Source organism: Buceros rhinoceros, unplaced genomic scaffold, assembly GCF_000710305.1.
Source record: "Buceros rhinoceros silvestris isolate BGI_N320 unplaced genomic scaffold, ASM71030v1 scaffold33095, whole genome shotgun sequence".
Taxonomy (NCBI): domain Eukaryota; kingdom Metazoa; phylum Chordata; class Aves; order Bucerotiformes; family Bucerotidae; genus Buceros; species Buceros rhinoceros.
In genome coordinates this window covers 25,640-38,170 of record NW_010415160.1, presented here as the reverse complement: position 1 = coordinate 38,170, position 12,531 = coordinate 25,640, and the positions used below count along the sequence as shown (strand labels likewise).

General features: G+C 45.2%; 1 protein-coding gene across 2 annotated transcripts in view; it reads right to left on the bottom strand.

Moving 5' to 3' along the window:
- The window catches only part of SETD5 (SET domain containing 5), a 40,521-nt gene that overhangs the window by 2,874 nt on the left and 25,116 nt on the right, over window positions 1-12,531 (bottom strand). The window contains exons 17-21 of one of the 2 annotated variants that reach the window (XM_010137320.1): window positions 11,409-11,662; window positions 8,922-8,978; window positions 6,975-7,442; window positions 4,958-5,244; window positions 1,895-2,028 (exon numbers count right to left, since the gene is read on the bottom strand). In XM_010137320.1, coding sequence (XP_010135622.1) covers window positions 1,895-2,028; window positions 4,958-5,244; window positions 6,975-7,442; window positions 8,922-8,978; window positions 11,409-11,662 — 1,200 coding nt within the window. The remainder of the gene's footprint in view (window positions 1-1,894; window positions 2,029-4,957; window positions 5,245-6,974; window positions 7,443-8,921; window positions 8,979-11,408; window positions 11,663-12,531) is intronic. The other variant, XM_010137321.1, reaches the window with a different exon arrangement.

The following is a 12,531-nucleotide window of genomic DNA, read 5'->3' as shown; positions in this document are numbered from 1 at the left end:
TTCTTGGCAGTGCTGGCCTGTGTCAACCTGAAGCGTCTATGAAGTGCAGCTTTAGCTGACAGCAGCTGCAATTCTTGGAAGTGCTGCACGCACACACAAATTCCATTTCATTCCTATGTGCCCCATCAGCAAAACCATCCGAATTTGGGTTCTTAGTTCCCCTTGTATTATTATCCATTACAGCACTGAGTAAACACGTGAATCTTCACAACTCCTACCGGTGACACTGGCCACGGCAGGGGCTCAGCCATTCGTGGTTCACTAAGACGCAGACCAGCAACTGGGGGAGGGAAGGTGGCTCACAGAATCTTAACAAGCCACTGCAGAAACTGCCAGAGAATGCAAAAGAAGAGAAAAACCGATTTGCTGCACTAGGATGAGGAAGACAAAGACTTTTGTCAGTCACAGCTTGGAGTGGGATGGGTTCTGTGCAACAAAGAAGAATGGATTGATGTGGACTGAAGTTTAACTCCAGCCTAACTCTTGGGTGAGACTGAAGAGCCAGAGCTGTACAGATGACAGTGGGCAAAAGGCCTGTTGCCAGACTCTGAGTTTTGTCTACCCTTCCAAAACCAGCCACCAAAAAGCCACTTCCACTGGGAAAAAGACTCCCAGTGGGGTCCCACAACACCATGACATTTTTGATAGGGTAGAGGATTCCCTCTCCAGACTAAGTGAAGAAAAAGCGCTGACAAGAGATGCGCTTAGGTGTACAGAAACAGGAAAATCCTGGATGAGAGACAGGTCAGTTTTCAGAAAGTGGTCTCCACCTTACTGCAGATGGGGAGGAATTCTGATTTGGAATGAAAAAACTTCCCCTAAAATGCTCAGAAATGAGATACCCCAAAGGCCAAAGCTGCTGTTGCTGCTGACTTTCCCAAAGAGCACTCTGTGCCAGCCTGGGTTAGAGGCTCTAGTCTTTCGACATCTAAAACACCACTCCACTAGGCTCTGGCTTCTAGATATTCAGATCCTTACTACAGATCATCAGCAAGCTGTAATCGTATCAGCCAGGAGTCTCTAACAACAGTCCTCAGCTAGGAGGAAGTAGGGGCTGACGGCAACACACCGTTATTTAAACATGACGATCCACTGCTGTAAGTCCTAAGGGTGACCAGGGTTCTGAGGGCACCGTCTGTTAGGGAAAACCAACTGTGTTCAAAAGAGACTGCAAAATAAAGAAAAATAACTCCGTTTCCCAGCTGGGGAATTAGGCAATCATGAAGTGTCTGTCAATCTCTCAAAGGCACATCTCACCTTCAGACCACAGATGGATAAAAGAGGGGTATAATGTCAGCTCAAGTTACAAACACTGACCCCCTGTGCTCCTTGGCGAGGACAACGCTTTATTCGGAGAAGAAAGGAGCATAACATAGACTGAATTCCTCTCAGCAAGGAGTGGCATTTCACAAACTGACACATATCACAACTCAGGGAATCATGTGACTTCAAGAAAAGCTGAAGTAAGGCTGGGAAGCCAAATCAGTTCCTGGCACTGCCTAAAGCCTACACCTGCGCTTTAACATGATGATACATTTATCAGAATGTGCAGCCAACTAAATCATTAACTGGTAGCACTTTCATCCCCAGTACACAGGGCCAGCTGAGACAATGCTGCTTAACCCATCCGTCTACGGACAGAGAAGCTGTCCCTGCCAGAGCCAAGATGCAGGTAGTCTTGAATCCAAACCCCAGAGGTCTTCCAGGTCTAACAGAAGAGGGATATAGGCTCAAGCGATATCTGAATACAATGAAGTATGGTTTGCAGAAGGCTCTCATAAGGCATTGATAACGTTTAAGAAGAAAGTACAACTAACTTCACAGACGAGCTTGCAAAGCGATCTGAGCCCGTCATTTCCCAGCAACCAAGCTATCAGAAGTTTCATCCTCTTACCTGCATCTCTCTCAACAGCAGTGTCACAGGTAGGTGAGGATTCATTTCTCTGCGACACCTTTGCACCACTTCGCAGCACCTTCTCCAGCATGCCTCGGCCCTCTCGAAGCCTCTCCACTGACGTTGGGACCATCCTGCAACGCAAACCCGGGAAGAGCTGAGGATTACTGTTACGCGCCTGAGAGCAACGTGACCAGCGCACGAGGGGCTGTGGGGTCCTTGGTATGATCGCAAGACAGGTTTGTCTTTAAAGTGTCTGCTTAAATTCACTGGTGAGACGTCAGTGCAAATGCAAGCCCCGGCACAGAAGGGAGGGATCGGAGATCACCAGCTCTCTAGACAGATGAGGAATAAACTTCTGAACTGATTCTGTGGTGTAAATAACCTCCTGTGGGATTTTAGACTGACTACCATGACAGCACTGCCCTCAGAAAAACAAAGTCTTTACTCTTATCAGAAACATGTTATAAACACCCAGTTCAGTAGATCACCTGATTACAGGACACCTTCTCTCAGAAAAATCATTTTGAGAGTCAACAGCATTTTGAAAATCCTGGTATTGTTTTGAGATTAGATGCAGCTATTTTGCAGAGATTACTTTTATTCAAACTAAAAAGAAGCAAACCCAATACCTTTACAACAAGAGTGTCAAGACAGTACAGTTGGATAATGCAACGCTCCTGGAGCAGAGCCACCTTGCCCATTTTGCCCATTAATACTATTTTTGTCCCATTATTTTGTAATGTGAAAACTCCACTCAAGACTGGTGCTAGATCTTGTTTCATTCTATATTAAAAGTGTCTGGCTTGAGGGTGAAAAAGAGGGGAAGTGGCTTTCCTAAAGGCAATCTGTAGAAGAAAAAACAGGGCCACAGACAAGCCCCAGACCCCTGGGTCAATATTCGATCTACCACGCACAGGACCATCCAAACCTCTTCAAAAATACGTGTTTTAACCTGTAAGATAGTAGTACCTTGACCAGGGATTCACAATACCTTTACCCTAGACACTGAAGAACGTGCACCTTAAAAATGCCTGAATTTAAGTATTCAGTATAGTATTAAATGTGCTGCATACCATGTAAGCATGCAGCTTAACACCATATTAACAGATTTCTGTATTTTTTTCTTTTTAAAGATATATTGACAACTGTGCTTTACATTAGCTTTTTATTTAATTATTTGTTTTTAAATAAATAGCCCAGACATTGAAGTTCACCCCTCACTGAAGCAGAAGGGAGAAGGGGCCAGAGTTCACACCTCATGGAGGTGAATGGGGTGAGGGGGTGAATTCACACCTTCGTTGCTGCTATTGTTTTGCTGGAGACAGTTTTCTGCAAGGCTGGGTTTACTGGGCAGCAGCACATCTGTTTACATTGTGATGGCTGTATCTTGGCAACTGAAAGAGACAGAAACTTAATTTTTTTTAAATGAAAGCTACTGGCAATTATTGTAGAATTCAGCAAAGAACTGGACAACTCTAAAAATTAAGGCACGTAATTTTCGTTCCCACCATTTTCTGCTGTCCCTAATATTATATTATTGTGAATGTCTGGAAATGTATCTGAACTGTAGGCACTCAGAGTTAAAGATGTCATTGGGTCACAACTTTAACTCAGTAACATGCAGTTTCTACTATCTCTTTTAAAAGCAGAAGGTGACCGTACATTTGTCAGCCTTGCCCATGAAAACATAGAAGAAGAGTTTAAAAGGCAGCAAACCTGCTTAATCTCATTTCAAAACCTGTCATCAAGGTTTCAACTTCATATCCAGTGCCCCATAAAAACACGAACTTTATTCCCACACAATACTTACTCATGAAACAGTGTGAGAAACTGAAACCAGAGGAACTGCTGAGGAGCAGCAGACGAAGTTCAGAGATTACAAAACGCAGCACTAGAGCAAGGTTCCACACTGACACCTCACCCCAAACTAGGGTGTTGGTTTTTTTTTTCATTCATATAGGTTTTTCTTTCACACTTTTACAGGCAGAAGGAAGTGGCACAGGAGGAGGAGGAGGACATGGGATATCAACACTTGCACAGAATAATATTTGATTATAACTTAATGATTATAAATGAATCAGCTGACTTCCTCAGCTGAGGCCAGTCCCAACATCTGGCAGAAGGACATCTGGTAGACAGAGGTAGAAGACAAATTATTTCTATTAATCTCCACTTGAAGAATCATGGAAAAGGGAAAGGAACAGATCTTATTACTCCCGCAAATTCACCCCAATCAACGTTTTTCTCAAGCACTTTCATACTTCTCACTGTCTTCGGCATTGCTTCGCATCTCTTCTCATGCCACCCCCCTGCAGTACCTGAGCAGTGACCTAGCTGTGGATGTAGGGAACCAGCGCTAAGAAAGGTGTGACCTTTTGCCTGCTGCGTGTGTGGAACACAAGCAGCAGAGCCAGCGTACTGCAGAGCTCTGGTCACCGGAGCAGCCCAGCCACCACTGCGCTCACACTACAGTGCGATACATTACTATCACAAGCTTTTGAAGACCAGCCTTTCACCTTATCAAACCTCCTCACAGTAACACAACAAAGGTGGTTTTCCCATGCCTTTGACAAGCCACTGACTGCAGCCTGGTAACTGCTCTTCAAGCTGTATGTGCAAGGCATTAGGAGAGCTGGAGTTCTTTCACTGCCCCTGCTTCTCAAATGCAGGGTTGCAGAGGGCTCTGTTAGCTTTCCTTCTGAATAGGAGTTGACTTAGCATCACCACGTCCAAAAAAGAGTATAGGAAAGACTGGGATTCAATTCTCACTGCAAGAGCAACACCTTCAAACACGAGGCCTTAAAAGGAAACTGCTGGAAGAGAGAGAGAGCTGTTTAACTTTGTATCTTTCAAGACAGAGCTTTGATATCCAAACCAAGAACTACAGGGCAGGCTGAGAAGGCTGCTGGTACCCTTCATGGTTGTTAAGCAATTACAAACGAGAACAATGCCAAGAGACCCAACTGAATCCATCCAACTGTGCTTATTGTTACAGAAATGCCCCCTAGAGAGTTTGGTCCTTCTCTGTGGAGCCATCTTGCTTGGAAGGACAACACTCACCACCTACTGCTGATGTTCTCCTGGGATTTGCTGAGTGATGTTGAGGAACTAGCCCCCCTTGAGTCTGGTGGGCTGACGTCCTCTAAATGAGGCAGGGAGGGATGAGAAGGGGAGTAGCCACTTTGTGGGGAGGACGGGGTTCGTACTACGGAGCCAGGCAGGCTGTTGCCATCTGTGTCCGTCACAGAACCGCTGCTGCCCTGTCGGGTAGGAGTCCCTGTACACCGCACTGAATCGCCTCCCTCCTTGGCTTCTTGTTTCCGCTTGCGGTATTCCAGTAGAGATACCTGGGAGACAAAAACACAGCCATGAGTCAGGGAACACAATGGACTAGGATAGGGGGAGGAACACGCCCACACACCATTCAAAAGTCTATTTCTCTGGTCTGCAGATAAAACTTTAAAAGGTATATTGGGATTACAACATCTTCCTGAATGTGCAGGCACTCTGGAAAGAGCCAAGTCATACAGATTTGGACGAATCATCGACTGCCCTGCTCACCCACACTTTCTGACCAGTGCTTCAGCAGAAATATCCGGCTAGGTTGCTTCTCTAACAACCTGCAATTTCACATTACTTCAGCGTATGCCAGCATGTCCAAGCACGGAGCCTCTATACCCTCCTCCTCTCAACCTTGTTCACTCACTCTCTCTGAATTGTGACATTATATAAGAGGAGTATCAGTCTCTGCACATCTCCCAAAACACAATCAGTCTTCTTCACAGAACTGGCATCTTCAGAGTCCTGGTCACCTGTACTAGTTCAGCCATATTAATGCTAAAAAGGCCTTGCATAGAGTTTTGTTCTGCTTCGAACAGGTTCCTGCTATGGTGGTACTGCAAACTTCCAGCGCTACCACCTAAATAAACTCCTTTTAGGTAGAATGTTATTTTGTGCAACGGAGTTGCAGATTTGTCGGAGACCAAAAGGTCCCAGATAAGGCTGTCTCGTAACACAGGGACAGCAGAACCAAAAATAACACAGATATTCCCAACTGAGCACTTCCCTTTCAGTGTGCCTTCCATCAGAGTTATGAGGGGGCACAGAGCCATAAAGGACTCACAGAAGGCAGCTCTGCTGAAGAATTTATCAGCTATGACTCCCATATAGAAGGTTTTATGATGCTACGCTACTGAACAGAGTATTTCCAAAAGTAACTCAACATACGAAGGTTTTAAGATAAGTATAACTTTCAAAGATAACCCAAGGAAAAGAAATCAAAACGCTCCAGAAATGGAATGGAAATAAGATATTCCATCCAGCTGGACACTTGTACAGTGCCCTGAGTTACTGCACTTGCAGTAAATAAAAAAACTCCAAGCACAGGAAAAGGCGCCAATACACACTTACACCAGCGTATGCTTGTTTGTCCCATGAGTGCCCAGTTTTACCATAGCAACACTTGACTTGTCATTTTCCCTCAGTTTTAGTCCCAGGAAGGTCACTGGCCTGCTATTAGACACCAAGATGCAATTGCTTCCTTTCAACAATATTCCTGTGGTTTTAGTTTCAAAGAGCTAAAATTTAGGTAACAACCATCATCTGCTGTTCTTGCAATGCTGCTAAGTTTCCCTATTCATGGAAATGTTCTAATAAACAGCCTATGTTTTCTTTTGAAACATCAGACCCTCTTTCCTCACAAGGCCCCTTGCCACCCTGATAAGTAACACCTCCGCTGACCAGTACAGCTGCACCATGTTACTGTTCTGGTTTTGTTCCAGCGCAACGCTTTATGCTGGCATCATGCTCTCCTTTCTGTGCTCTCACAAGAAGTATTTTCATCATGGTCTTTTTCTTCCACCTCTCACATCAAAACCTCACCTAAAGAGTAGCTCACTCTCCTTTAACAACTTCTAGACTGTCTCCAGCCTGGCGCTGGATGCCTGCATAACTATCCCAGACTATTAATTTAGCTGTATTCTGCATTCTTCGTTCCCCCTGTAAGTCCTTCCCAGGGTGCCCACTGTTCCTGCTCACGTTCCCGCAATTCGAGCGCCTCTTTCACAAACACACTTACCTTCTTCCTTTGCGGCGGATTCTGGGGCGCAGATCTGACGCCTTCGCCAGCCCTCTCGCTGCAGGGAGACATGGATCCGTGTGCTGTCTCTTTAAGCAGCCCTGACTCATGTCTGTTGAAATATCCTTCGGCAGGAGAGCTGCAGCATCCTGCTTCCGAATTCATTGGCTTCCTCTCTCCCAAAGGAGCAGACCCTCGCAACAACCCATCCACACGTGGCATAGCGTTCAGTGGGGAGAAGGCATACATTAAATTAAACTCTGTCCGAAAAGCCTGATCAGAGCTTCGTAGCAGCATCTGTGCTTCCCCACTTTTCCCTGGGAAGTTCATCTCCGAAGTAGAGTTTACAGAGGGTTGTGGAGCCACATCAGAGGATCCAAAGCTGAGCAGCGATGGCCGTTCTGGGCAGGTGTTTGCACCGGAATCCAGGTACCCACCCTTCGAATCCAGGTCGGATCGGAGGCAGAGCTGGAAAATTGAGAAGGATACAGGAAGGGGGTGGGAATTCAGGAAAAGGGTCAGGCAAGAGTGGGGACAGAACCTTAAGTCAGAAAGTACTCCATGCAATGCAGGCTCACTGCTTTCCAGTTCCTCTCTGATCACCCCTTTGGTCCTCTGCTGCACTGTTTTGCTCATTCCACAGGGGAATGACTGACACTACATAATCAGTTTTGCTGCCCAGTACGAGATGCACTTTCCCCTTGAGCAGTCTTACTGCTGCAGAGAATAAGGCTCAGCACTATCCCCAGGCAGTCGGTGAAGACAATCCAGCATTTTTAATTGCCTCATGTCTCAGAGTTGATGTTAACACATCGTACTAGCTAGGTTCATTATGGGGAAAACATGGGTTGTTCTTTTGCTGGTTTATTAGGCAAGTCTTGACTGTCCCAAGTGAGCCACTACTAACTGCCTAACAATAAAATGCTCAGGATCTCCAAGCCATTTATTTTCACTCATTGTGAGCTTCAGAAATCTCTAACAATAGTACATTCATCGAATTTAGACTGCATTTCTACATTCTACATTCTCTAACAGAACCACAATGGCACCATCTTTATGCTGTCACAGTTTCTGGAGTCCTAGACGCTGACACAAAAGTATATCCATTTATCTACTTGAAGTGTCAAAACCCCTCCAGGGCAATGACATAATCATCTCCTTCATGATGTTAATATGTCAGGAACTCAGACAATGAGTATAACAGACAAGATTTCATCCTCTTTGCAGGACTACAGTGCTTAGGGAAATACACAGCAGCACCAGGCATCAGCTCTGCCCTGCTGCTGCGGCAGTGAATGTTTCCTCAGCTGCATTACAGCTCTGAGACATCTGAACACTGGAGATGAGTGTGCATTTTCTACTGTGAAACAGTCTCTGAGCAAGTTATTTCACCTCGTATTTTACAACAGGCCAGTAGGTAAACAAAATACTACTGTCTGGCATCTCCCCAGCATTTGAAGTCTGCAGGTGAACAGGTGATAAATCAAGGCTGAATACAGCAGGTCAGGTACACCGCTGCATCCTCTTAAGTCAAAACCAGCAGTGAATGCTTTCCCTCTTCTTCCTCAGAAGACATTTTGCTGCCAGTGAGTAAATACCACACACCACTTATCTGCTGCGCTGAAGCAGATAAAGCTGAAGTTGGTTGTGCTATTTCCAGAGTCCCGAGACCTCCTGCCTTCACCTCAGTAGCTAAGACATACCAAGTCTTCACACTGCTTGTTTCCCACCGGCATCAACAAGTAAATAATAAATTCCAGTCTTCGATTTGTTCGCTTTCCTGTGATAACCCTGAAAACTCCTCAGCCTTATCGTGACTCATGCTCCACCCTTATTCCCAACTCGCTTCCGCACTTCTCCCCCTGTCCCTCCCACCACGGCCTCAAACGCACACACAAGCACACACGCTCCCAGCCTCAAATGTGATTGAGAAGGAGGGATAACTACCTCGGGTGACATGGACTCAGGCCTATGCACCGGGGAACTCTCAGGGGAGGATACGTTCTAGAGGAGGGAAAAGCATCTTGTTATTCATCTACTCAAGTATCAAGAAGCAAAATAAAATCAATTGAAAAGCAAGCAGAGAGGTTAACAATGGCTATTCTAATCAAAGACTACCCCAGGAACTGGCCCTAACCCGGACAGCATCTCTGTTGGTTAAGCGTTTTTTTTCTAAAGCTTCCACGAAGCTGTCCCAGAGATAGGACTGGGTTACTGTGTTCCACGCTATACCTTAGTACCCGAAATGGAGCACATAAATGTTAAGAAGCATCTTATTTATTGTATTTCTGACACTGTCAGATAGAGTTTACACCATCAAATATAGAGAAAGCATTTACGGCGTTTAGTCTGAGAACGTGGGAGAGATGGAAAGCCTGGTTTTGCCCAAAAGACAAATGAAGATACCCCCAATGCTGGGGGGCATTATACTAGAAAACAAAAATGTGTCCTTCAGTCCACTGTGGGCCACCTTTCCAGCTAAAGTCAAGAGAACGGCTTTATGCAATGTCAGAACGCATCATCTGAGCACCTGTCAGTGGAAAGCAGTGTGTGCATGTGATGGGATGCCTAAGACCTCCTTCCCAAGCACCTTCCATGCTACTGAGCAGACCTTAAACAGAATCAGAAAGGAAGAAGGTTTCTCAGAGGTATGTTGCCTTCAGAGAAATATGGCAGGAGTCACTGCCCTCTGTGAAGCAGAAACACTTAGGAAACTGAGGAATCTCAGGAACTTCTTAGCTAAAAAAAGCTTCTGACAAACTCCACAGAAAAAGCAGATGAATGTCATCACACTTCCAGTCACTCCTATGAAATGGGAAGTGCCAAGCACCCTCCAGTTTGTTTCTGTTTTGAGAAGTCCCAAAATCAAGTCTGAAAAAGCTCAGTCTGTAAAAACCTGCCCAAACTCAGCTTCAGAAGCTTATGATGCAAGCTCTTCAGAGAGCAGCTGGGTAATTAAACAAGAAGAAAGTTTCTTAAAAGCCACAGCTTTTAAAAATGCATTCCCCAGCAAGTCAAGATGTCAAGAAGAATCTTTCTGTTGTTCTCTTCCCACAGTGCCACAGGGCTGAAGTATAAAGCTTAATATATGGAGAGATGTATTTGCTCAAGTTAGAATAGACGGTGACTAAATGAAACAGCCATGACGTGACAATAGTGATATTATGAATGAGCTGCAGTGAGGGAAATACAAAAGATGGAACAAAGAGATCTATGGTCTACTGAGCTGTTAGACTCTTTTCAAGGAGAAAATGGTAAAAAGGCAAGTAAGGGAGAGATGCCCAGTGAAATCCAGGCTTCCTGTGATGTACACACAGCAATAGAAATAACTAACACTAAGGTGAGGTAGGAGATCAGTGACCAGACTGCGGAGGTCCACGGCAACACTGTCCTGATCTGCCATCTCAACCAGAGCGAAGGTAAGGATCTCTCCCAATCAAGCTCTATGATTGAAACAGCCTTTCATCTCTCTCCTCCATCTTCCCTGCTACCCTTTTACAGACCTGTCTCTCAGCTCACAAGAAACGGCTCTCAAAGAAAATAATGAAAACCACACTAAGCTAAAAATACCACAAAGGACCGCGTGCCCCACTGCAAACAGATGAAGGTTTCTTGCGAAACAGTCCCTAGCATGGAGCAGGCTGTCACTGCACAATTTTTTTTTAAATGGTTTTAACTGGCAGAGCGTGAGCAGCCAGCCTGAAGAGTTCCATGTTTTGAAATGAAAATATACCATATTAGAAAATAAAACTAAACCTGCAAACAGCACAATCCCTGTTCACAGGCACAGAGCAGCAATATGAAGTGGAAGGTCCTAGCTGGATGGCTGCTGAGACCTCTCCCACAGTTTGGAGCAAGGGAAACTACCCACACAGCCTGCTCACTACTTCCACAAATTTTTGCAAACAGCAACTATCAAGAAATGAAATGCATAAAATATTTTCCTTCTACCCAATCAAGGGAAAGGAAAATCAAAAGCCATCACGGAAGCTGATGTAAAGTATTTCTGTCAGCTGTTTAGGGGAAGAGGAGCTGAGGATGTCAAATGGCCTTTGAGAAGCAGAGCAGTCTGTGAGAGGCAGGGTCTGGAAGCCAGGCTGGCACAGAGATCTGCAGTGAGGATGACTAAAGCACACTGAAAAGCCTGCAAAATTAGGGAGGTAGTGTGCAGAAATGGAGAGAAGAATTGGACTGATGTTACTGGCAGCTACAAAGTGAGGGGAGGCTGGGCTGCAGCAAGGTTTGACATTTAACAGAGCAGATTTGCCAGAGAGTGGAGTAGAAGAGAAAGGCAGCAGTGCTCGAGTCAGACACTGAGATGCTGCTCAGGAATATAGCCGTGTATTAAAAAAGAAACGTGTTCCTAGTGCTACCTCTGCTGCAAACATTCCAGTTCCTCTCTTTTTGGTGCTCCCAGTCCCTGGTCAGATTTACCTCAAATTGTAGTGGAGTATTGCAGCGACTAGCAGCCAGAGAAGGAATTGGTGAGAACATCATGCCATAACCGTTGCGACTCTCCTCCTCTCCTGGCAGCGACGAGCAGGGTGTAGCCAGCTGCGGGCTCGCTGAGCCAGGAACTGAAGGGATGGGAGGTGGAGGGGTGATGGGAGACAGCGGCCTCAGCAACTTCTTAACATTCTGCTCCATCAAGTAGCGAGACTTCCATTTCTTCAGGGGACTCAGCAAGTCTGAAAAACAAACTTAGCTGAGGACAGGGCTGAACCACAGACCTTAACCATTAACCACCCGGCAAATCACACCGTCTCCTTCACCCTACTCCCAGCCCAAATGGAGCCCATGAAAGATTCCTACAGGTAAGTGCCTCTGAAGTACTTCTGTATCAGTCTTGAGACATGTCTAGATACTGACAACAGAACAATACATTATCAGGAAAATACAGCGAACAAGGTAAGAAAGTATTTGAACTAGAACTAAGCGCAATAGGAAGCTAAGGGAAAGGAATACAGGACGGGATAAAAAGAGGAGAGGTGTCAGAGGACATGCCACTGTCACTGCTATGAACAAATCACAGACCTTGACCTGAACCTAAGAGTTCCCTATAGGCTACATCCACACAGTGCGAGACAATTCCCTCCCACAAAGGATTAAAGCTTTCCCTCAGGGCTACCCATAGTCAAAATATCATCTTTTTTCGATGCTCAGTTTGAAAAAAACAGAAGGATTCAGTAAGTTCTGCAGTTGAGTTGTTTGCTTCTTCAGGTCTTGCTCAGGGACACGTGTTTATTGGTTCTGGCATTCCATTAATTTCCTATTCATCTAACCTTTCAATAATCAATTCTGCATTATCTGTCTGTTGTCTAGCTTCCTGTCTGTCGTCCTTGGAAAAATGATCCCTGACTGGGCAGATCTTCACCCTCTTTTTCTGTAGAAAGATTCAGACACAATGTTTAACCATTCTGCTGCTTTATTTACAGATTTTACCTTCTCCATCTTTGAGACTTACTTAATCACTCACTTATTACATACGTGCCTGCGAGACTTTGCTACATCTTCCTATAGTCAGTAGATATTTAGTTGTCCATCTAACAGCATCCTG